Source organism: Mauremys reevesii, linkage group 5, assembly GCF_016161935.1.
Source record: "Mauremys reevesii isolate NIE-2019 linkage group 5, ASM1616193v1, whole genome shotgun sequence".
Taxonomy (NCBI): Eukaryota; Metazoa; Chordata; order Testudines; family Geoemydidae; genus Mauremys; species Mauremys reevesii.
This window is the reverse complement of record NC_052627.1, coordinates 57,969,437-57,996,368: the sequence shown is the minus strand read 5'-3', so window position 1 is coordinate 57,996,368 and position 26,932 is coordinate 57,969,437. Positions and strand designations below refer to the sequence as shown.

General features: G+C 38.4%; 1 protein-coding gene across 5 annotated transcripts in view; it reads left to right on the top strand.

Moving 5' to 3' along the window:
* The window catches only part of LRBA (LPS responsive beige-like anchor protein), a 565,586-nt gene that overhangs the window by 130,631 nt on the left and 408,023 nt on the right, over positions 1-26,932 (top strand). For 4 of the 5 annotated variants that reach the window (XM_039542019.1, XM_039542018.1, XM_039542014.1 and 1 more), the window contains 4 exons: positions 8,728-8,861; positions 19,134-19,212; positions 19,577-19,710; positions 23,579-23,640. In XM_039542019.1, the coding sequence (XP_039397953.1) occupies positions 8,728-8,861; positions 19,134-19,212; positions 19,577-19,710; positions 23,579-23,640 (409 nt within the window). The remainder of the gene's footprint in view (positions 1-8,727; positions 8,862-19,133; positions 19,213-19,576; positions 19,711-23,578; positions 23,641-26,932) is intronic. The other variant, XM_039542017.1, reaches the window with a different exon arrangement.

The following is a 26,932-nucleotide window of genomic DNA, read 5'->3' as shown; positions in this document are numbered from 1 at the left end:
GTGCATTTCCCACTGTCATGTGCCCTTTTTCAGTGGCTGTATTTTAGATAATGAGTTTCATGGATTTAACATAATTTATGTACAGAATAAACACATGTAAATATTTCCTGGTAAGATTTGAAAAGGTTGGAAAAGGTTTAGCTGTAAGACTACATCTGCTAGTTGGAAGTATGGACAAAAGATGATCATAGGAGAGCTCTACCAACAAAGGCCGGGAGTAGTTCCCTAGTTAGGAGCTCATCCCTCTTGCCACTCAACTCCTGGCCTAAGAGTGTGGGTAGGTTTTCTACCAGTGTGCTGGCAGTGGCTCCTGTGTGGGGGCTCCATCTTTTGTATCATCCCGAGCTAGCTCTGTCAAACATACGTGAAACTCCACTCCATTTAGCATCTGCTCATGTGAAGGAAACTTTTGTCTTATCTCCCTCCACCAGAGTCTTCTGGATGCTGTGAAAATGCTCAGATCTATGGTGATGAGTGCAGGCTGGCTGGAGGATGGGATTGTACTGTTTCTCTCCTTCAGCCTCCAATATTCAGGATAATTTTTTCTTGGGAATAACTCCAGTATTTGCCTCTGACCATAGCTTTCCTGAGTAGCAGCATGACATTGACGTGGCTTTGTTTTTTTTATTGCAACTTACAGGATTTCTTATAGAGCTGGACGATGTGATGTAATTATTTACAAACTGACAACTTAAATTCTGCCATAGAAAAAAATTGATGGCTCATGGCAGGTTCTCTCTCAGCCCCTACTCTTTTTCCTCCCACTTCTTCCTGACTGCAGACTGTAGTGTTTTGCCCATGTGATCCCTGATGGGGCTGTGAGGAGCTCTCATTTTTTACCTTTCTCCCAGGGTGTGCAGAGAGGGAGGGAAAGGTAACTTTACTGATAACAGAGCCAGTAAGGTGACAATGTGGGTATGTCTACACTGCAGTAAAACACCTGCCTATGTCAGCTGACTTAGGCTTGTGAGGCTCAGGCTGTGGGGCTCTAAAATTGCAGTGTAGACACTTATGCTCGGGCTAGAGCCTGGGGTCTGGGACCTCGGGACCTTCTGTTTCTTTAGGAGAACAAACAAGCTGCTTCATTGGTATTCCTAGCCAATGTGAAAAGTGAGACACTAGAAATCAAATCCTAGTAAATTTCCACGTGCCAGTGGGAGTTAAAATTAATGTATTGATTTCTAAATTGTTAAGAAGCCATCAGGTAGGCTTGATTCATATTTTTTACTTTGAGTCAAGCCCAAGCAACCTGTGCAACTTGCAATACATTTTTTAAATTAAATGTAAGCGTATAATTTTACTAATAAATAAGCAGAGGAAAAGGTACTTAGAATTTTTTTTATATTTATAGATATTTTGCATCTTATCAAAAGAAACAAAAATAAGCATTCTAAAAATTGAGAATAGATGACTGTTTAAAGAATTTGGCTGGATTATTATTCTGTAAGCCTTTTGTCTCTGATAGAAGCCACTACTCAGTTTGGTGATCTGTGTTCATTCAGCAGTGAATAATTGTCTGCAACACGAAGCCTTCCTACACTTCAGCATAATTGGGACTAATAACACACTGACCTTCTGGGTAAGATGTATTTATGGTGGCTGGTCTACACTGCATCTGACCTACGTTTATCAATTCTTGTGCTATAAATTCTTGCTTTAAACATTAAAGATTTGGTTTTAAATTAAAGAAGAAAAACACCTGAAGTAGTCGTGTTAATGAGACAATCTACCAAAGACCTTTTAATATTTACAGATGTGTTGAGGCAGAGCTTTGCTCAAAAAATGTGAGAGAATATTTTGTTTATGGTATTTTTCTAATTTATATTAACTTTCCCATATCTGAAACGGTTAGCATTATAATTTGCAAATGTTAGGTGATGAAGAAATATAGAATTAAATGAGGTGGCTGAATGATTTAGATATTAAAGGAATAAAATGAATTGATGGGTAATCTTGCATGTGATCAAGGTACTCAAGATGATGGTCATCTTTGAACCTAGGACATGAATTTGGTATGTGAAAATAACCCAACTTTCCTTATAAACATGGTAAAATGTAAAATAGGAACTATGGAGGCTTATAAATATATTATTTCTGTAGATCCAAGAGTTTCTCACTTTTAAAAACATAATTCGCCAATCAATTAATTTACTAAAGGAAAGGAAAACATCTTGTTTGTGTGGTAACCTGCTTAAAGACAAAGCAAGTGCTCAACTTTTTAGTGGGCTAGAAGGTGTTTTTGAATATTTGGATATTTAAGATTATTTTGTTTAACATCAGATTAATATGATGCATATTCCATACTTTCTACATAATGGGTTTTCTAGTGTCTCATGAATTGGTCGGTCAGTTGGCACTTCTTTAACTCTGAGCATTTTAGCTGTGAAATAACCCTTTTTTTGAGACCAACACCAGAACCATTTGCTTAGTTATGGAGCTGTTAAACAAGTAACATATATTTCTTTCTTTGAAAGTTGTTACATTTCTACTTAGCTACTGAGGGTGAGAAAATATCAGTATCACTTTCTAAGGAACTGTATTAGAATTTATCACAGTATCATAAAGTTTAAACAGAGGACTTTAAGGTACTGGATCTATGATTCAAATGTACTCTTGTGCATCCCAGCTAATAGAAAGCAAACAAATCTACTTATAATAAACATGCCTTGGTAACATGCCTTCAAGAGGCCCTTGAGTTGAACCTCTAAAAAATAAATCCTGTGGCTATAATCTTATTTGATTACTTTCTTTAAACTGTGCATAAAAAATAAGGGAAAGATGCAGAGTATAAATGGATTACATAAAAAATACATTAAATACCAGATTAAAATAAATGGATAATATGACAAACTTTAGTTGCAAAAGGAAGATGTTAAGGCACTTAGAGATTACAGTGTATTCTTTTTGAGTTCTCATCTAAACTCCAGATTCTGGAGACCATGGCAATTGCGGGTAACTGAGAAGAGAGCAAGTTCAGAGATTTACTACATAAAACTTTTGGGCCCATCCCAGATCATCTCAGTCGGGGGCAGAAGACAGATCTGTCTTCAAGACTAAGCTTGATAAGTTTATGGAGGGGATGGTATAATGGGATAGCCTAATTTTGGCAATTAATTCGTCATTGACTACTAGCGGTAAATATGCCCAATGGCTTGTGATGGGATGTTAGATGGGGTGGGATCAGAGTTACTACAGAGAATTCTTTCCTGGGTGTCTGGCTGGTGAGTTTTGCCCACGTGCTCAGGGTTTAGCTGATCGCCATATTTGGGGTAGGGAAGGAATTTTCCTCCAGAGCAGATTGGCGGAAGCCCTGTGTTTTTTTCGCCTTCCTCTGCAGCGTGGAGCACAGGTCACTTGCTGGAAGATTCTCTGCACCTTGAATTCTTTAAACCATGATTTGAAGACTTCAGTGGCTCAGACACAGGTTTGATACAGTAGTAGGTGGGTGAGATTCTGTGGCCTGCATTGTGCAGGAGGTCAGACTAGATGATCATAATGGTCCCTTCTGACCTTAAAGTCTATGAGTAATGACTGGCTGATATTTTCTCTAGGTGCCAGTTTAGCATTGTAAACTCCACTCACTCCTTTATGTGCTGGATACGGTTTACACTTAAATTACAGTAGGTCAGGGAAAATGTTTTCCCCTCTCAAGATGCACTACAGTCTTCCCTCTTGCTGAGCTACTGTGGTGCATTGTGGAAGTCCCTGATTGCGGTGCATCATGGTAGATGTAATCTTGCTGGAGAACCGGATTTATAGAGGAGAATGGGGACACTCAAAATACAACTTCCATGAGACACCAACATGTTTCTAAATTGAATTGTTTTGCTTTAACTGAAACATTTTCCTGTTTCAGATATTTGGGGTTTATTTTGACAAAAATTCAAAAATTTCTGTGGAAAGCAGATAGTTCTTGTGAAAAACAATTTATTGAAATAACTTTTATGGAAAATTTTTGACCAGCCCTAACTGAGAGGCGGTTTTTCTAACATCCTCCAGGGTGGGTATATATAAATCCTCTTACTGAACTGCAACATAGGCTCTTCTGTATACTCAACTTTGGGATGTTTAATGACTCTGCTTCTTACTACTTGAATTCAAGTAGATCACTTATGGTGCTGAGCCATTATCCCATGCTTAGTTAAAGCTTAATTTTCTTTTCTGTTTTCAGTTGCAAGTTTCCATTCTAATAAGGAATAATGAGATTGTAATTAAAAAAAGCCTGTGAATATACCTAATGGTAATTGTTTGTGAGTGTGTTATAGTCACGTTTGTGGTGCAGTTACTCATTGTTTCCTTTGCTGTCTGCTGAGCTCTGAGAATGTGTAAGAGAATATTAGGGATGATGTGTGCATATCCCACTATCTTCATATATCTAGTGAATATGAATAACAACTGTTATAGTTGTCCTAATACTCTCTACGGATGATTTTAGAGGCCAGAGGGCCCATTTTGATCATCTGCTTTGAACTGCTGCATATTACAACGCAGGAAAAAAAAGGGATCCCAGATTGCTTTAGCTGTAGCTGCACCTCTCCTCAAATGACAGTGCGAGCTCTAGAAACTTGGTATAACTAATTCCTTGATAAGTTCAGCTACACTTAGCACAGTAGTAGCAGTGTTAGTATCAGGGTATGAAGAACAACTATGGTGTAACATTGTGTTAGACACAACACAGAAAATGACAGCTCGTATTTCTGATTGGTCATGCCTAGTTTTGTCCCAGTGCTTACTGCCAGTTCTAGGTTGGGAGAATTGAGGTTGTAGGGTGTGGTTTTGGAGAAATCTTCAAATTTCCCCCCATGGTTTTCAGAGGATTAAGTATAGGTGGATTTGATGGAAGGGTATTTATTACTGTTGGTCAACCTTAACTTGGCATGATCATAGTTTTGTGCAGTGAATAGTGTCCAATTCTGGTGCTGTGACTCATCTCAGCCCTAGGGTTGCCAACTTTCTAATTGCTGACAACTGACCCGCACTGCCCTGCCCCTACCCTGCCTCTTCCCTGAAGCTCTGCCCCCCCATTTGCTCCTCTTCCACCCTCCCCATACTGGTCACTGCCCTCCCTCATCCTTGTAGCTGGATCTTCTCCACCTCCCTGCCCCACCTGCTGGGCTTCCTCTGCTCTGGAGTTGTAGCCGGACATAGAGCCTGTCTGCCTGCCCAAGAGATGCAGGTAGGAGGCAGCCCTTCCCTCCCTGTCCGCAGTAACTAGACTTTTGATGTCTGGTCAATACATTTGACCGAACCAGTCAGGTCCCTTTTTCGACTGGACTTTATGGTTGAAAACTGGGCACCTGGCAACCCTAATGAGCAGATTTCTTATAGACCATTACAGAAGGTTTATGAAGTCTTCCAAAATTCTTCTATCTCAAAACTTAGTGCATATGTTCTTAAGCTAGAGAAGGAAATCCTAGAATCTAAAATTAAAAGATTCTGATCAACCATTTATGAGTAATACTTTCAGAGAATCCAGGCTTTCCCTACCCTACAGATTTAGAAGCCACAGTTGCTTCATAATTGCTAGGGGCCTATTAGTGTAGTTTTCATAGCCCTCTTAAAGGCTACTCCTGGGGGGGATTCTCTGCCACTGTGCAATGCAGAATTGTGCAGAAATTAATCTTGTGTGCACAGAATTTTCTTTTCCCCACAGAAAAGGGCTGCGGAGATGTTGGCGGTTACTAGGGGCTGCTGGACCTGGCAGAGTCCAGCTTGCAAATAGAAGACAAGGCCGGGGGGAGGGGAAGGGAGCTTAGAGGGTTCCTGGCAGCTACAGTTACCCACACACCCTGAAGGAAGAAAGTGGTGGCACACAGGAAACTCAGTAGAAACCTGGGACCCAGTATCAGGCTGTTTATGGCTCCGTATACCTGGTCTCAGTGGGAGGGGGGATAGGGGATATGAGTGTCTGGGCTGGGGGGGATGTGGCTGGGCTCTGGGGGGGTGGTAGAGTGTGAGCATGTCTGGGCTGGGGGGGAGATGGGTGCCTGCAGCTGGCCTCTGAAGGGTAGCAGGTGTGAGTGTCTGGGCTAGGGGAGTATGGCTGGGCTCTGGTGGGGAAGGGGTGTGGGTATCTTGCCCCCTTGGTGGGCTCAGGCGGGGAAAGGGGATAGAGAAACAGGAACTGGGTTGTCAAGGGGGTTTCTTTAACTCGACTCCTGTGGGAATTTTTGTGTCTCTGTATTATTACAGACATACTTGCTGATAGGTATTTTGAAATAAGTTACCAAAATAATTGAAACTGCTGTGATTATATAGTGTTATTTTGACAAATAAAATTTGCAGAATTTTGTGGAATTTTAAAATATTGTGCACAGAATTTTTTATTTTTTGGCACAGAATTCCCCCCGGAGTAAAAGGTGGAGGGCCTCTTGTTTTGATGATTCCTAAGAACTGACTGATATAGAAAAATCCTAAAAACATATGACACTATAAATGAAAAAAGAAAATGTAGCACGTGTTTGTTAATTTTGGTACTTTCCAGTATTAAAATAATTGCATTGATGTAGGAGAGAGCTATTCAACAAGCTATTATGCATACACAATAACTACCTTGTCAAAAGTTTTAGTGGCTCCAGAATTTTATCACCAAACTATTTCCTTGCATTTATATTAGGATCCATTCCAGTTTTCTTGTAATGCATTGTGTGTGTGTTGGTAGGAGCATGATAAAATGCTACTGTAACTCTTTTGGGGGTAAGGAAACAAACGTCTCCATGTTTTACATTAAGGTCTGATACAGACTATGTGAATACATCTGCATTCATGAAATATAGATCTCTAGACCCTAGTTAAATATTTTTATTGAGTATTTTGACAATAAAACAATTTAAATCCAGCAAGGAAATACACATCAAATTTATTAGTGTGGGTCAGATGCTGGAGGCCCATCCTAATGTTAATAGTATGCCCATGTTACTAAAACCCAGTAAATATATATTGCTCTCTTACCTCCTTCCTGTTTTTTGAACTTGTCCTATAGAAGAGCAATAATAGCGTCTTGGTATTGCATGTCTAAAGGGATATTGTCTGTTTTATGCTCTGTAATGTAAGGCATGAGGAAATGCAAGGCCTCGTATATTAATGGCAATGTATGTGTAATTTAGCAGACAGTGTATATATTTATATAAACTATTTTTCTAATACAATGTACATGTTTGGTGGAAACTGATATGTACATGTGATAGAAATTCATGGCTCAAGCACATTGTCTTGGCTTGGGGCTCAGGTGGTTGTTACGTCTGTTTTTTAGTGTATAGTTAACATTAGCAGTCAACCTTATAATGATGTGACACGCACTATCCCCAAGTATGGTGGCTGCCTACTCCTAGCAATAGGAAGGTTGATTTAATCTGTAACACAGACTAGTTTATATGACATACATTGGTGTGAAGGAGAAAGACAACTGTGATCCATTTTCCCCTTCTAATCAAAATTATTTTTAAAGTATTTAACAAAAACTTCTTGTTTCATGCCTGAATTTGGTTCAAGTTTCTAAGTAACTTTATTTAGAAACTGAATTCTTTAAAGTTATTAAGGGAATAATTTCAGTGTGTAGTTATAGTACTGTCAACAGAAGATGTGATTAAATAAATTGAATGTTGAAGACTTTCAACTTACAGTTAACACCAGGTAATTAAAAGTAAGCGCTGCTGTGGGAGTGCATTATATATCAGCTGCACTCTTTACCTCATTAGTTGGGTTTTTGCATGTCTATGGAGCTAACTTGCAATTAAAAATGCCTTAAACGTATGCTTAACAAGGTCTTTTAGGTATTTGGAATAAAGTATTACAATTTAATTGAAAGCGGTGTATCATACATAGATTTCTTGGTAACATACAAGACACATCTCCATGCCTAACTTGACATTTTACATGTTTTCTTCTCTTTTTATGTTTGTTGTTGAATGTAATGCCTGAAATTTAGCTTATGTAACGACTGTTGACACTGTCTTCAGGTCTAAGAATCTTCTGATTTGTTTTAATAAGTATATCTTTAAGTTCAGCTCTCTCCATAGATTTATTTCCATATAAGATGAATTTGAAATGTAATGAAGACATTAATGTATGTACTATACATTAGCATTTCAGGATGGGTTTAGTTATTTTTATACTGTAGATTTCTCCATTGAGAAGTCGTCCAGTATTGCAAAACAGAATTGAAGGACCCTATCACATTTAGACAGTTTTCAAGGTGTATATTGTCATATCTCAGTATCTTTCATTCTGAGTACTGTATATTGACATCCTAGCCCCTTTCTACCTTTCTGTGTTCAGCTATGTTAGACCATTAAAGCATGGTGTTGCTCTTAAAGCAGAACTCAATATGAGTAATACCAAAGGCAAAAACTATTTTTTACTGGAAGTGGGATAGATCCCAAAGTAACCCACCCTAGTAGTTGTATATCCATACAGTTTTAGCTGACCATGTTTCTGGGAGATTGAAATGAATGTTAAAGCCTTGCTATAAACAATTGGAAGGAGGAGAGGGAGAAAATGGATAAAGTGTCAGTGCATATCTTTAGATAGGCTGGCAAAAGAGGTGACCAAAGAGAATGTGGAAGGAAGTATTGAACTTGCTAGCTAACATGGTTTGCAGAAAACAGAATTCTATATGTATTGTATTTCTTTCCTTTCAAAAATGGACCACTGTATGTAAACTCTTTAAAATAAATAAATATATATATATAATATATATTTACTAACTTTATTTATTTCTCCATGTAGGAGTGTTGTTGTAGCTCCAAAGAAATCAACAATTTCCCCTTCTACAGCTACCATGAGTGTACCCACAAATGCTGTCAGCGTGGTTTCTTCATTAGATTCAACGCAGGCCCCAGATCTGACAGGAGAATCTCCTGGTGAGTAAGGATGAATGGAAGACAGCTTAATAGAAAAGAAACAGAAAAATATAAAGTGGAATCATCTGTAATGAGATTCCCTATCAAGGGGGAGACACTTTCAAAATTTTAACCATCAAAACATTGCAGAATATTAACAATTATTTATTTTTATTTTATGTTGGAAAACTTATTTGAATCTATATTAGAAAGAAGCTTTTTTTTTGTAGTTGCTTTTTCCCCCTAACTGGGTGTATTAGGTAATATAGAACTTTTTATACCAGAGCAGACCAAGGAAACTCTGAGGCCCTGGATCCTGCAAGCTGTTCTGCATATGTCTGCTGATGCACACATGCGACAGCTTGCAGTGTTAGGTTATCAAGCACATGCTCCCATCTCTAACTATGGCCAGTACCAGATACTTCAGAAAAAGATAAAATACCTGTACATTAAATCTGGCCAATCATGCAGTGGTGTTGCTTGGGTTTGTGACCATGAGAATTCCTTTCTGACCCTCACCAGTGATCAGCTTACACCTTAAAGCACAAGGTTTGACTACTCATATGATTCTTAGCTTGCATGCCATAGCTGGAAATGCTTATAAAGCTAAGCTCCTTTTAAACAAAAGAATCCTGCTGAAGTATTTTTATTGACCACCAGTGATGTTGATTTGCATAAGCTTACTATGTATAGTAATTTCTTTTGTTCTAAGTTTCCTGCCGTTATTTTCATTCTGTTCGTTTTTGTCTCATTATAGGGCAGAGCAAATATAAGAATTTGGTTGCTTTTAACAATACTTCCCATAATTCCAAAAAAGATGAGAATATTTTTAATAAGCAGAAGTAATACAATAGGAAGTAATGTTAATTAGCATAGGGATATGTTGCACTTTTTCTACTAATAGGTAATGTTTTTTCTTGAGGGTACTTTTTATTTTTAAAAGCCTTCCTCCACTTAAGTATGATCTTGAAACTTGAATATTGCACTGTAGAATATTTATGCTAACAGAAAGTAGGTCTGAATATGTTCCCTACAAAGGCAACAAAGTTTTATCCTGATACGTTTGCAGTCATGAAATCTGAGTAATTGCTGTGGTACTCTTCACTGAGGACAGACTTAGTATAGGTTGTTCTTAAACACACAGTCAGTCATGTGGTACTTTGAGTCCCGAGGCTCTCCTTTTCTTTCTGTACAACAGGTCTAATGCTCTGATATAATGCATAAGGCCTGCTCTTTTTGTAGTCCCAAGGCTGTGTGTGGGTTTTTTTTGGTTTTTTTTTGTTTATAATTGGAGATATACCAATCTCCTAGAACTGGAAGGGACCTTGAAAGGTCATCGAGTCCAGCCCCCTGCCTTCACTAGCAGGACCAAGTACTGATTTTGCCCCAGATCCCTAGGTGGCCCCCTCAAGGATTGAACTCACAACCCTGGGTTTAGCAGGCCCATGCTCAAACCACTGAGCTATCCCTCCCCCCACAAACATAAGGACATGCCCAAAGAGAAGAAATGCCTCTTGATAAATTCATTTGGTTATTTACCCACTACTTAATTTGTCATTATTTATGAGCTATTGCCATCTTTTTCTCTTTCATAGAGCTAGAAGGGACCCTGAAAGGTCATCAAGTCCAGCCCCCAACCTTCACTAGCAGGACCAAGTACTGATTTTCCCCTAGATCCATAAGTGGCCCTCTCAAGGATTGAACTCACAACCCTGGGTTTAACAGGCTAATGCTCAAACGACTGAGCTATCCCTCTGTTCTCGCAAGTATCTATGCCCAGCAAAACCACCAAATTTCATGCTAAAGCTTTGAATAGAATTGAAGCTCTATGTCAAGGAAGATTCCATCCGTGTCTGTTAACCTGGCATTTCTTTGTACTAGTTGTTGCTAATGATGTATCAGAAACAGAAGACTTAGAAACAAGTACAGTCCCCTTCCCAAGTGCCCTAGAGGGCACATTTATTGTCATCTTTGTTCTCTCCAGATATCTGCAAAAGTACTTGTGGGAGTCATGCAGATTTAATTGCAACCATGCTACATGAAAGGAAACACTTTTGTGATCCAATACTTTCTTACTGCTTGATACAGAAAGGAAAATTGAGCTCATCACTCAAATTTGCACGAGATAGTAGTCTGCTAGTCTAGGAGGCAGGTCTAGACTAAGAAAATAAACTGTGTTTTAAAAGCATGTCACAGTTCAAGAGGGAGCCTAGAGTTGACCAGGAGCAAGTAGCAAATTTTTGAAGGCTTTACAATCTGTATATAATAAAAGCACATTAGTTAAAATCTGTTAGCCAACATGGTAAATCACGCCCTATTTTCCTCAGTTTGATAGGGCCTAGATTATTGAGAAACTGCTGCAATGATTTAAATCACTTTGACTAGAAGCACATCAATGGAATTTAACTTGCAGGCTCTGTAAATGGTATATACTTTTTTTGTGTGTAGAAATGATTTTGGAATATATTAAATGCTGCTGTACTGTAAAATGTATAAGAAATCCAGACAATGAACAATAATGATGTAACCTTGTACCAGTATAACCTCCAGAACGTCTGGAAGTGTTGGCAAAAACTGAGACTTCTAATCTAAATCGATATGCATAAAAAGAAACAAAGTAGGATTAAAAATCCAGACTTGTTTGGACTGGCAATCTAATTCATTAAAAGGAAAAACTTAAGGGCTACATGAAATCATGCCTAAAACTGATTAAAACATGACTATTGATTGGAAATTATTTTTAATAAAAATAAAGATTAAATGGGAATACTAGTTCCCACTGATAGAAAATATTTAAAGTCTAAGTAATTTGTGTTGATTATGTAAATTGCTTACACTTCAGTTTTAAATATTCTTGTATGAGGGCTTTAAGCTTGTGGTATATGAGGAAAAAAAGTGGCCAAAAATGAGTAATAGTTGTATCTACTATTATTAAAAAAAAAAAAGACTGAAAAAAAATTGATATGACCTCAGAAGACAAACATCAATTTGCTTATCTCTACATAATTTTTTAGGCCTCATTTAGCATAGAAGAGAGTTAGTAGCTGAGAAAAAGGGTTTGGCCTTGCATAAATTTCAGACTGTTTACCTGGCTATTAAGAAAACAGCACATTAAATCCATTTTAAAAAAAACCCAACAACTTTCAAACTAGATGTGTATTTAGTGACTATAAATTGCAGTGTTACCACATTTTACATTAAGGCTATATATAGTATTTTAATTTCTTCATGTCATTTTATTTAAAAATAACCTCTAACATATAATTGCTCTTGCCTGATTAACTAGGCTTTTCTAAGAATACAGATTGAGCAACAGACACAGTCCATCTAGGATAGTCACAATCTTAATATCTTGGATTTAGTCACTTGGTTGCATAGTGGTCATTAATCACTGTTCCTCAGGACTCTTAGTCTCAATTTATTGGTACTGGTGCACACACCTGAGGCTGTCAACAGATTTCTTTGATGTGGTATGGCTGCGGCTAAGAAATTCTTCTGAGATATAGAGATCAAGGACATGATCCTGAAAAAGATGTATGTTACTTCACACTGTGAGGAATTCCTTTTGACTTCAGAGGGACCACCAGCAGCGTGTAAAGTTCATCAGGTGCTTACATCTTCGCAGGACTAGGCCTTGCTGTACAGTTTAAAATCGTGGGAAGTAATTTTGAACTCGTGACTGCTACAAGGGATTTGAGTCTGGCACCCATTCCTTATAAAGCGGGTGGGCAAACTTTGGCCTGAGGGGCACATCTGGGTATAGAAATTGTATGACGGGCCATGAATGCTCATGAAATTGGGTTCAGGGTGTGGAGGGGATGAGGGCTTTGGCTGGGGGTGTGTGCGCTCCAGGGTGGAGCCAGAAATGAGAGTTCACGCTGCAGGAGGGGGCTCTGGGCTGGGGCAGTGGTAGTGGGGTGTGTGAGGGCTCCAGCTAGGGGTGCAGGCTCTGGAGTGGGACTGGGGATAAGGGGTTTGGAGTGCAGGAGGGTACTCTGGGCTGGGACCGAGGGGTTCAGAGGGTGGGAGGGGGAGCAGGGCTGGGGTAGGGGGTTGGGGCACCGGGGGGTGGAGGGTGAGGGTTCTGACTAGGGGTGCAGGCTCTGGGGGTGGGGCTGGAGATGAGAGGTTTGGGGTGCAGGAGGATGCTCTATGCTGAGACCAAGGGGATCAGGGCTGGGGCATGTAGGGGTGGCTCAGGTGTGCAGGCTCTGGATGACCCTTTCCTCAAGCAGCTCCCGGAAGCAGCAGCATGTTCCCCTTCCAGCTCCTATGCATAGGGGCAGCCAGGCAGTTCTGCTGCGTGCTGCCCCGTGTGTAGGTGCCACCCCTTCAGCTCCCATTGGCTATGGTTCCTGGCCAATGGGAGTGGTGGGGGTGGTGCTTGGGGGCAGGGACAGCATGTGGAGCTGAGCCCCCTGCCTACCCCTATGCGTAGGAGCTGGAGTGGGGACATGCTGCTGCTTCCAGGAGGTGAGCGGACCGGTCCCTGACCCTGCTCCCTGGCTGGAGCAACAGAGCGGGGCAAGCCCCAAACCCTGCTCCCTAGCAGGAGCTCAAGGGCCGGATTCAAACGGCTGGTGGGCTGGATGCGGCTCGTGGGCCATAGTTTGCTCACCCTTGTTATAAAGTAATAGGGTAAGAAACCAGAAGGACTTATTGAAAACACTTCTGGAAGGAGGAAATGCCTGGAGCAGTACTGGTGAGTGGTGGGGAAGTGGTAAAAAATTATAAGATAATTGATCTAGGTGGAGTTGAAGAATATGATCTAGGAAGCTGGTCATTAGTTGGTACAGCTCAGTGGTCCCCAACCTTTTTGTCTGGCGGGCACCAGATGAAGGACCGTGGCGGCGGTCGAGCATCCGCCGAAATGCTGCCGCATCCGCCTCTCGATGACGCCGCTTGTTGGCGGCAAGCATCATCATCAAGAGGCATCGCCGCTGAATTTTGGCGGCATTTCGGCAGATGCTAGACCACTGGCCAGGACGCGGATGCATTTAGATGCCCCCGTGGGCACCATGCCCCCGCGGGCACCGCGTTGGGGACCGCTGGTACAGCTAGTTGTTTTGTCATGGTAGGTGAGACTAGTCAAAGGCAGCAAAGCTATTTTTGTGTATTCTGATGGGATGTTTGTGTGTTGTGTTTGGGGGGCACTTAGTCTTCCTTGTAAATGTTTTTAGTTATTATGTGTTGATGTAAATTTCACTGACACTTTTTTTTGGGGGGGGGGGGAGGGGGCGGCACTAAAACTTGCATTTCCTGCCCTGTTTTCTGTGGATAATCCTGTCTTTATGGTACTGCACCTACAGTACTTGTTATCAGTTTTTCACGGTAGGGTATGCAGTGTTGAGACTTTTAGCTTCTCTTTAGTGCTATCCATTTCCATATTCTATTTTCAAGCATTATTTTTAAAAAGCGAGGATGCTGTATAGGTTAAAGGAATTTACATTGGCAAATGCTATTTATCTGAAGTGACAGTCACACATTTGCCCCTGCTGTCATTCACTCATACATGCAATTCTCCTCAAACTTTTCCACCCACAGCCCTGCCAGAGGCATTCAGCACTACAGCTTCCAACCCTGAGTAGTAACATTTTTCACCCCAGGAAGCAACCACAGTGTGAAGGGGACAGGACCAGAGAAGGCACTGAGGTGTGGAGACTGGTGAAGAGACTAGGAGGGAAAGGGAGGAAAGATTGCAGTGACAAATGAGATGGTCTTGTGGCTAATGCACAAACCGGTAGTCTGGGCTTCAGGATTCCATTTTCAGGTGTGAGAAAGTAATCACATTTTGCCTCGGTTTACCTATCTTTAAAACGGGAATAATGCTGACCTACTTCACTTGTAAGTGAAAGTACCTTAAGGTCTTAAGATGAAAGTATTGACTAAGGGCTTGTCTACACTTATGGTACTGCAATGGTGCAGCTGCGCCACTGTAGCGCTTTGTGAAGAGGTTATTTATGCCAACAGGAGAGCTGGATTTTCCACACCCCTGAGCGACATAGTTACACTGCCGTAAGCTCGTAGTATAGACCAGGTCTAAGTATTGGAAACAAATAGAACCAGAAACAGTTTTGCTCACTTTACATTGACAGTGTAAAAGTCACTCAAGGAGCTACTTGGAGTGTGGCAGCTAAACTGAGGAGACATAATTGCAACAGTAGCTGAAGATTAATAACAGAGTTAATATTGTCAGTCTGTTTTACTTCATCTGTCGCTGACAGTTACTGTCATAGAAACATCCCCAATAGAAAGTGTTTAAACATATTAATTGGGTCAAAAAACATTTTTACAAGCAGTTCACATAAGAGTGCACCATTTTCATGAAATTTGTTTTGGCTTAGGATACAGAAGATACGTTTATGTAACAGATCCTTCTAGCTTGTAAAACCTTTCATTATACAGTAGTTTCTTTGTATTCATAGGAAGTTTATTTTTTGAACTAGCTTGTTAGTTTACTAGATAATCATTTAAAATGTTTCGTCTGTTGGGCAAAATTAAGCAGATCTATTCATTTAATTTGCTTCTTCCTATTTTCTACCCCTGTCCGGTATCTCACTAAATACTGTACAGCATGCTGCATGTATGTATTGCTTTTTGTGTATATACAACACAAGGATATAAGGAGTCTGGTGGAGAAGGAGTTTCTTCAATAACATTATTGCTGGAGACATTATTTGTTTAGACCCTTGGGGACCCTGAATAAACAATAAGCTTTCACCAGAAGGGTGTTAGACAGATGATCTATTTGCATTTTCTTTTATGTTCTTGCAAATGTCTGTAAAACTGTCAGTTTGAAGGAGCCAGTTTATCAGTGAAAGGATAAGGAAGAGATAAGGCAGTTTGGTTCCACATGTTTGAAGTAGCTACTGCACTTACCCACATGTGTGCTGTAGATGAAATCATACTTCTGAAATGCTTGATTTTTGGCTAATTGCACAAAAAGCCATTTTAAAAAAACTGAAAGCTCAATTTGCTTATAAAATTAATAAATTTATCCAAAAAACTTACATGACACAATCATTTGGTGGAAAAACCACTATGCCATTCATTTACATCTCACATAAATGGAAATCTGCTCTGACAAATCTAAGCTAGTTCTTATAATGAAACATGTCTGAATTTGGAGTGTGATCTCTTAAAGATGGAGACGCTTAGGCCAGACATACCATTACATTGTTAAGATAGATTTTCAGTTTTTACAGTGGCCTACCCTATGCTATTTCTCAAGCATAAATTGCTTAGTGCTGTTTCCCCATTTTAGGCTGCATTTTAACTTCAATACTGATTTTAGTAATTTAAGAATATATGCAGTATATAGTACAGTTTCGCTATTCCATTTAGTCTCTCTATAGTGCACAATTAGTTTTAGTTACTATAGGGTAAAACAGCAGTTGTGTCATGAGTAATGGCCTTTCTGCATCCATTATCATTTATACTAATGCTAGTGCATGGCAGTATAAAATAGTGAAAGTTAACCAGAACCAAGGGTAACCTTGTGGTATTTTATTACACCATTTCACTAACCTGAAAGATGATTCTTTGGGTTCTTCTATGTTTTCTTCAGAGATTTTTTCATTGGAATGTCTCCTATCTCTTATGTTTTTTAACATGCATCCCACCTTAGTATTAAATTATATAAGCTCTTAACTGGGTGCTGCTGTGATATTTGAAACCGTCACATCTTTGATAGTAAGGTTTTAATGTTACCATCTAAGTCCTAATAGCACCTTGTATTTGTGGCAACCTTCTAACAATGACCTCATCATAGATTTAAATATATTCTGAGGGCTTGTCTGAAGGGAATACTAATACAAAATGCATTTTGTATGTCGAGAATACTTTCTGTGTGCGTGAATCTTACATTTTGAGTTCTTGTGTTCAGCCTAGCATCATAGAGTGGCAAGATTTGGGCATGCTATAGAGAAGGTGTATTCAATCTTGGAGGTGTGAGTAGGAAGGGAGCACTTACAAACTGGTTGAGAGTTTGCTGCATAAGTACTTGGATGGCTATTGCTGGGCTCCAAGGGGAAATGCAAAGACGGGCTGCTTTTCCTGGAAAGGCAAAAAGTTGAGGTATTTTATTATAAAGGATATAATGAAAACTGATTAGACGGTCTTTTTTAATCCTGCCACATATTCCAAGAACAGAGGTCATTCAATGAAAGAAAAACCAGTAAATATATAGTCCTTTACAGAGCATTTGAGTCAATCTGTGGAATTCAGTGTCACAAGAAGTTCATCACTGTCTGTGTGTTGTTTCTCTATACAGAAGGTTGTATCTAACAGTTTAATCTCTTAATTCTTACCACAGCATCTGACTGATTTTTTTGTACTTAATGTCACTTTTAATTTATTTTTGAATATGTAAAAGTAATAGTGTTCAAAGAAACTGGATTTAAAAAAAGATACTTATATATGGTTATGAACTATAACTTATTCACAAAATAATTTAAGAAGTGTTTATGTTGAAAACATGTTTCAGTAAAATCCAGCTAACATCCAAAAGCATTATACTTTTTAAAACTATTCTTAACAGCCCCTCCAGCCCCCAGATTATAGTGGCTGGAAATGAGCAGTTAAGGGATCCAGCATTTTCTTGCTGTCATATAAACCTTCATCACTCACTTCCACATCGCCCAATTTATGCTGCCCACCCAACTTTCACTCTGTCCTTAAAAATTTCCAAAATTATGCACAAAGGTGCAAATAATAAATTATACCGTAAATTACAGTTAAAGCTTACATTAATTTCAGCCATAAAATTTTGCTCAAAAAAAAAAAAAGAAGCCCATATTTGAAAATTAGGCCCTAAATTGGAACTTTTTTTTAAAATCACTATCTGGTGTTGGTCCTGGCCATGTTTAAGAACAATTCCTTCGGACTTGTACTGTCAGTATCTGTGCTCACAGAGCCTGCTCTTTAGGATTTCCATTTTGCATCTGAAGGCAGCATCAACATTGCTATGTTGAACCTGATAATATTGAACTGTTGGGTATGTCTGCACTGCAGTTAAACACCTGTGGCTGGCTCATGTCAGCTGACTTGGGCTCATGGAGCTTGGGCTACAGGACTGTTTAATTTGGTGTAGAAGGACAGGCCTGCTCTGGAGCCTGGCCTCTGGGACCCTCCGATGGTTTACACCACAGTTAAACAGCCCCATGAGCCTGAGTCAGCTGACATGGGCCAGCTGCAGGTGTTTAATTGCTGTGTAGATATAGCCTTTGTGCTGAAATCTGATTTCGTCCCTTACAGTTTTTTTCAGTGTTGCTTTCAGAATGATCACTGTTGGCTCTCTGATTACCTTCCCTATCTTCCCTTTAGTGAACTGGACCTATTACTTAGTTTTGTGTTTTGTATTTTAAGAGGGCGGGGTTTTATGTTTTTGAGTATAGGTAGGGCTGGTAGCCCTGTCTATTATTAATGCTTCCTTTTATAAGACCCACATTCAGCTGCAATTGTCCAGTTTGGGCTGAAATTTTCCATGCTGGGCATGTGCATCAGGCAAATTTGTTGAGAAGCTACCAAAAGCAGGATGCTAGACTAAATATGGTAAATTATATCTGTTGTTATATCTCCCATGTTCTTTAACTATAAGGAAGGTGGCTTTAGTATTATATATTGAGCTGACAGAGAACTTTAAGGGGGAAAATTAGTGGGATTCTCAGTTCAAGGTGCTCAGAGAGGGTGGGAGAGCTCTTTAGCAATGAAAACAAAAAGTATGATATACTTAAAACTCTCCTATTTGACTTTACATGAAGATTTATGTATATATGAAAATTAGGTAAGATACCAGGACTTAATGAAGCGGGCACTCTAAATAATACTTACCATTTTACTTTTTTCAAATTTTCACAAGCATTCATAGATTATAAGAGAAATGGTCATCTGGTTTTATCTCCTGTGTAACCTGGCCATAGGAACCCTCCAAATTAATTCATGTTTGAACTATTAAAGAATGATTGTTGAAACACACCTATGAAGTAGGAACGTACGTTGGTGGTATTCCTTTTTTACAGACAAGAAAACAAAGATGCAAAGAGGTAAAGTGATTTGCCCAAGAAGGGCCAGTTTTAGGGGAAGGCAAGCAGGACAGATGTCAGGGGTGTTTGTGCTGCTGCCCCCTCCGCCTCCGTAAAATGCCTAGGGCCAGCCCTGGCCCCAAGGTCACACATGTTTGCAAGTAATTGGTATGCTAGGGTCGAAACTTGAGTGTTTGACTTCTTTTCCTGTGGTCTATCCTTCTTGCCCATGCTTCCCATCTGACGAGTTCTCGCTAACGTTCTTTTGTAGGCAGTGGATCATCTAATTCAAAATTGCCACCTGTGCCTTCAGTTTCCTCTGTGCCAGAGGATTCTGCTTCAAATATGAGGTAACTACTTTAATTGAATGTTTAGATAACGTTGCTGCTTCTTACTTTTTTGATGATGTAATTTCTTGGCATGTTCCTATAAACTATTTTACTAAGACGTGGTTAATAATTTAAGGCCTGATTCAGTGAACTTGGGAACAGCTGAACTTGGTAATCTTTCCATTGATTTCAATGGGTGCTGTATCATGTCCTTAAACAGACTATATTAAAATGTAATTTTGTGAAAAGGCATTGGTTGGGAGCTGATTCCTGTTAATAAATTTTGTATAATGCAAATGATACCATGTCAAAAATAATTTCTCTTCCTATGGAAATTTAACTTCTTTCCTTGTTCTCTCATTAATCTTACACATCGTCTAATCAGCATTACAGAGAGGCTTGAACATGCTTTGGAAAAGGCTGCCCCTCTTCTGAGAGAGATTTTTGTGGATTTTGCTCCCTTTCTTTCTCGCACTCTTTTGGGTAGCCATGGGCAGGAGCTGCTGATAGAAGGTACAAGTAAGTTTCCATTTTTAATTTTTTTTGCTGAACATGAAAGCACTAAAGAAAACTCAACACAAACTAATTTAAACTGTTAAATTAACCTAGTTTTACAAACTAAACCTCTTCACAATTCAAAACTGAATTTGAAACTGTAGCTACATGCAGTTTTTGTCTATTTATATGTTAGGTCTTATTTTATTTGTATTTCAGATCAGTGCAAATATTGAAGCAATATGCAGACTGCTATAGGGCCTGTCTGCTCTGAAATGCTCCCCCTGCTGAGTTAGTGTGGTGGAGCATGTACTCCCTGCCTCAGTTTTCCTTCTCAGGAAGCCAGTATCTCCACTTCAGGCATTCTTGATGCCTCTCAATAATACCCTCTTTGATGCTGGTTTATTATAAAACCTCATACAAAAGGGGCCATAACAAAAAAGTCCCAAATACTCAAGTATCAGAGGGGTAGCCGTGTTAGTCTGGATCTGTAAAAGCAACAAAGAATCCTGTGGCACCTTATAGACTAACAGACAGTCTGTTAGTCTATAAGGTGCCACAGGATTCTTTGTTCCAAATACTCAAGTTATCTCTGGCTTTCAGAGTTCCCCTGAAGTCTATTCTTTGAACTTGATTCCCATTCCCCCCAGGGTTATCTCTGAATCTGTGTCTTCTCCTTTTGGCAGGAGCCAGTTCTTCTACTGGAGCTGGGTTGCAACTCAGCCCGCTGTAGGGCCTTAGCTAACTTCTTGCTCAGTTGGCCCCACTTAGTCCTCAGAGGGTTTGGCAGGCTTCTCCTTCCATTGTCTATCCTGCCGTGAGGGGTGATGTAGCATTTATGCTGGTCCGCTTCTCCCAGCTCATCCCCAGTTGGTTCGGTGTGAGGGAAGCCTTGCCTTATCTTCTTTGCACAGGTGCTATCACATTCCCACTTACTCTTCCTGCCCTCCATATTCCCCTGGAAATCACAAAAAGTTTTTCCCCTCCAGCCCATCATGTTCTCCTGCACTGCATGCTCACCTGCTTTTCACAGTGCCCCTCTCATCAAGGATCTACAACCTATCCTGAAGGACGATCCATCACTCTCTCAGATCTTGGGAGACAGGCCAGTCCTTGCTTACAGACAGCCCCCAAACCAGAAGCAAATATTCACCAGCAACCACACAACAAAAACATTAACCCAGGAACCTATCCTTGCCCATTGCCAACAAAGCCCATTGCCAACTCTGTCCACATATCTATTCAGGGGACACCATCATAGGACCTAATTACATCAGCCACACTATTAGAGGCTTGTTCACCTGCACATCTACCAGTGTGATATGCCATCATGTGCTAGCAATGCCCCTCTGCCATGTACATTGGCCAAACCGGACAGTCTCTATGTAAAACAATAAATGGACACAAATCAGACATCAAGAATTATGTCTCTCGTTATAGTGTGTATGGGTAACACCCATTGTTTCATGTTCTCTGTGTGTGTGTGTGTATATGTGTGTGTGTGTGTGTGTGTATATGTATATATATATATGTGTATATGTGTATATATATATATATATATATATATATGTGTGTGTGTGTATACGTGTGTGTGTGTATATACATATATATATTCCTATTTTATTTTCCACTGCATGCATCCGATGAAGTGGGTTTTAGGCCATGAAAACTTATGCTCAAATACATTTGTTAGTCTCTAAGGTGCCACAAGTACTCCTGTTCTTTTTGCAGATACAGACTAACATGGCTGCTATTCTGAAACCTGACAAAATAGGGTTTGCTGTCTTCAGGGTTATCTTGACTTCACAACTGTTAGGAATAATGGGAAGGGTAGCAATTGTGATGAATCTGCTGTGGCTCTCTTCTTTCTGGAGAGAGAGGGTCTATGGCTGTTGGAAGTTAGATAAGAAGGAATGGGTCTCAGAGAGCAGCTTGAGGTCTCAGTTGTATTGGGAACACTAGATACCTGTAGTCATTTTGAAAAAAGGCACTTTTTGAGCTTCTTCAAAGATTTTGAGCTTGGTTCTGGTGATAAACGTTTAGTTCTGAAGTATAACACCAAAAAAAAAATCCTTAATCTCAAATATCTTAAGAGCTACCTGTTGTACCAGATCTAGATAATTTGCCCCTACCAGTTTTTGTTGTATATGTGTATATAGATAGACAGATCTGACTACCACAAATTAATTTCAAACATTTCCTATTGAGCCTTATTACACAAAACAGAGCTACAGGTTGAACCTCTCTAATCTAGCACTCTCTAGTCTGGCAACATCTGTGGTCCGGCATGATTTTATTTTATGTTTTTTATGCTTTATCTACTTATTTTCTTGTGTCAATACAGTAAAATTGTGTAACAACACTAACACTTTGTTATGAAGAGAGCCGGTAAGCCTTGGCTAGGCAGCGTTGCAAGTGTTGTTTCATTTATTCTCCTCGGCAAGATAAAAATAAAGTGACCTGCTCACTATATATTGACCTCCTGTGGTTCGGCAAATTCTCTGGTTTGGCACCGGTCAGGTCCCGAGGGTGCCAGACTAGAGAGGTGCAACCTTTACTAAATAGTCTTTGTCCTTCACATTTTCCAACATTGAAATTTCATACTGAAAAACCATCTACAAGTGAAGAAATGCTTACCCTATTTTAAGCCCAGTTCGGAATGCACCCTTAACTATGGGGTTGCAACCAATGCCTCCATAATACCCAAAAGTATAAGAGAACATTCTCTACAATAGATGAAAATAAAAGTTGAGAGAGATGTTGAGAGCCCTGTTGAATTTACAGTTACATATTGTATAAACATAACTTTGCATACCTATTTCTGCTCTTAGATGCGTTACGATGGAAAATTGCTTGAACATTCACAATGAATGTATCTTCTCTGGAACTGTGCAGAACCAGATTCTGCTTTTGGATATATATGTGTCTCTCACTTTAGCACTTGACTCTCAAACAAAATTTGTATCATCGCAGTCAGAAGAATAAGCAAGCAAAAATTATTCTTAAAACTTTTATTCAGACTGGCAATGGGCTTTTTGTGTACGCAAGTGGATAAAAGATTTTCTCCTTTGAAAGTAGTCTGAAGGATTTCAGGTCCATGGGTTTTTCTTCTTATGTAGTTCAGATATTTAATCACCAGGGGATAACAAGAAAACCAATCCTAGCATGTGCATTGTTTACACAAAAATAAATATAGAAAAACACAACTTTTATGCCTTAAAAACAGTTTTGATATCCTATAGACAAGCCAAAATGAAATGTGAATTGTAAATAATAATCAAATTAGTTTATAAACAATATATATATATAAAATAGGTAACTGCTTGCACTTCTGCTAAGGTTTAGTGTGGGGTCACGGGTCAAAGTACTAATAAGAGTGTTTGGGATGTCTGCTGCCATGAAACAAAATGGAAACTTGATTGATAGCTAGGGGGTTGAAGGGAGAGAGCGCAATGTAGAAAGCAAAGGTCATAGAGCCATTTCCCCTCTCTGCATAGATAATGACCAATCCTCCCCAAAATAGCAAAGCGTAGATATTATGGATCAATATAGCATGTGCTGTGCACACTTAATCTAGTATTTTGAAACACAAATATTTATACAATTGCAGTTAAATAAATCTGAGGTAGCTTTTTATAGCATAAGTTAATTTTTCAAAACAGTAATTGAATTATGATCTCCCATTTAAGCATACGAATTATAATATAGCTTGGAGCTAATATACATTTAAATGTAAGTGTAAAAATTCAGCTTTAATTGATTACTAAGATGCTGTTTAAGACATAGTTACTTTTATATATTAAAACAAATGTACTAGATTTTAATAAGTTTAATACCCAATACCACATAAATACAAACCTAAGTATAATTAAATCTCTTTTTCCTTTTGTAGGTCTAGTCTGCATGAAATCTAGTAGTTCAGTGGTGGAGTTGGTCATGTTACTTTGTTCTCAGGTGAGTTTTAATTGATAGTAGTATTAATACTGAAGAAAAGTTGTGTGGCTGAAATTGCTACCTTTGATAAATAGCTGAAGTTATGGTAAACATGCTTACAATTAGAATATATTTTTAACTGTAGTCTAGAAGGAGTACATTTTAGACACTTAGATTGCAAATGGAGTATGACATTATACTAATTGTGCAATCTCAGGTGAGTGAAGACACAGGTTTTTGTGTCCCATTAAAAATGTCTAGCATTTACATAACCTCAGTCTTGAAGTCTGATTCCTTGCTCTGTTTTCAGAAGATAAAATAAAATATTAAGGTTAGGGAAACATTGATTTCTGCACCTTGTATAGTGGCACTTGAAATCCTCTGGGATGAGTGAGCGTTTTTCTTCTGTGTAGAGTTTATGAAATGAGTGATGCATACTTTTGAAATCCTTGTTGTTGTTAATTGTTTTTGGCATGTACTTTGAATCAGAGGGGAAAAAAAAGTGAAAGCGTCTGTGATGGTTAACACATCAAGATGTTATATATTCTTGAAGACAAAATCACCTTAGATGCTCTAAAAATCTTCTTATTGCCCTTGCTCTTTGGTTAGTTGTGATAAGAATCTGGATAACCTTCTTACAATTGTAGTTAAAGAATTATATGCACTTCATCAGATGGATGTACTTTTGGTGTCCTCTTGCTTTCTCTGTTGTAATTAAATAGAAGAATGTTTTAATGAACTTTTTCTTTTTTGGTGCTTTAAAAATGATACCTGGTAGTAAATTCCCCTACTTAAAACTTTAAAATAGCCTTTTTTAATGGGAAGGGTATTGGTCTAGAGGTCAAGGGTTCTGACCCATTTAAAAACCTTTGACCTTCATTTACAACCCTTATGGTTTACTTGCCTGACGAATAAGGATAATGCAAAATTAATGTTTCTTCACATCGATTTATTCGTTTTAGTGCCTATATTGCCAAATTTATTTAGACTGTGCTGATGGACATTTCATGAATACAAATGAAAGAATCATAGAAGGTGTGAAAAATCAATAGTCTTCATTGTCAATAAAGTGCAATAAGAACAATTACTTCTGGAGATTACACCTAATGGATTTTACAATGAACTACTGAAGAGTAGTTATATTTCTAGTGGGCTTATTATTCACGGATGTAATCAGAATTTTGTTTACATAATTTCCCAATCTTCTGCAGAAAATATCAAGGGAGTATATTTGTTTTTTGGAAGTTTTACTTAATATCTTTCATGGAACTTTGGGAACTTGGAAATAATTGCTTATCATAAATGTTGCTGTTATTTTCTGAAAGTGTACCTAGCCACTTTACATTCTTAGAATACAAATTTACCATTGATTATTTAAAAACTGAAATAGATGTTACTTGGAAACCTACATAAAACTTGTTATACTCTTCTATTTTTCTTTTAGAAAACTAGTGATTTGAGATGCTAAAAACATTTCTTTTTAAGATGGTCTGATTAGCCTGTTATGTTGTAATTGCTGTTTTTTTTTTTGGTAAGGTAATCTATTTTTTAAATCTCTTTATTTTTTATTTTTTGAAAATTGCAAAGAACAATAGTGTCTTTTGTACAGTATGTCACATACTTGGTTGTTGGAAGCGGAAAGTATAAGAAATAAATGACCCACTCTAATGCACCTATTTGTCATACATGTCACAGTGCTATTTAATGCTAATCTAATCAAATGGAGGATATGGTGATTGCTTAGTAACATTAGTAGCGAAGGATGAGCTTGTTTTGAGTAAGAGTTGAAATAAACCAATAAAGTCACACTTAACTCTTAAAAGTTACATAGCAGTTGTAATATTTGGCAGAATATGAAAAATGATGCGAGAAATGAAGCCAAAATTAGCTCCAGATGTGTACAGATTGTTCTGGGGGTGATAATTACATTTTTCACTTTGAATTTTCCTAATTCAAAGAGGTCAGCATGGCAATCACAAAAGTGATTTATTTTGTTAAAAAGTGAACTGTCTTTTGCTGCATGAAAGCATGAGAGATATGAAATTGAATTTCAACTAGACATTTTACAGATACCGGGAGGAGATGGGGTTGAGTTTGATTGATATAGATTTATATATATTTTGGCCCAAGATGGGGTGGGAAGTGAAGTGGTATCCTCTTGCTAAAATTATAATTAATTTTTAAGAGGAGATGGAGAGGATGGAGTGCCAAAGATCGAAAGATCAGGTCAAAAACTAGTTTTTAATCACATAAATAATTCAGCAGTTACAAATTAAGCATGTACAATTTTGATTTAAAACTTCAAAAATTTGTCAGACATTTTATGAAAGTAGAGGGCTGTTCTGATTAATATCTTCAGTATTTTGTACCTAATTTCTTTTCCAATATTTGCCCTATTAAAGTATTACGCCAATACCAATTATATACCAATACCTTAAACAAATAAACAAAACTTCAGTGTACAAGACTGGGACATTTCTTCTTTTCCAAGAAGCAAACAATACAGTAATAACATCATATATCGTTGCAGCAAAAAAGGTTTGAGATTTTATTATTATTTATCCAGGAAAATGGAGAAAATCAATCATTTCCTAGGTAAAGTAATTTTTAAGAGCAACTATAACTGTCTGAAAAGAAATCTTTCTATGTAGTTATTTCTGCTATTTTTTGTTCAAGTTTTTCAAGTCAGCTATTTAGACATCCCCCTTGCTTCTACGTGTAAAAACGTTGTTGTTGTTTTGTTATCATCCTTATTTAAATGTACTCATCTTCCTTGATTTATGAAATATTAAATAATTCAATGTAGTACAGTACCCAAACTTCTTATTTAAAACCCAGATTGATTTACCAGAGTAAGGCTTATTCTCCATACAATCATCAAAAAGTAGTTTTTTGACTGACATACTAAATTTGAGACTTTGTGTGAGTGTACTTACATTTATATACATCTATCAAGAGAAAAAGGAATCCTTCATTTAATATTACTGCAAAGTGTTTCTGCTTATTTGACATTAATATCATTTTTGAAAGAATCGACGTTGCATTCAAGGCCACTTTATAAAAGCGTTGCGTTGCTCATCCTAATTCAGTCTGACATACATTCCAATAACACTACCTCCCTTCTAGGGTTTAAAGCCAAATTTATGGCTAAGCATTGTGAAGTGCATCATTTAAAAATGGTTTCAACCCAAAACATCTAATAAATAAATAATGTGTATGGCTACTCAGTAGTAGACTTTCCAGACTAGAAATCATTCCATCGGATACTCAACAGTCCACTATCGGAGAGGGCTGTCAGATAAATCTTATAGTA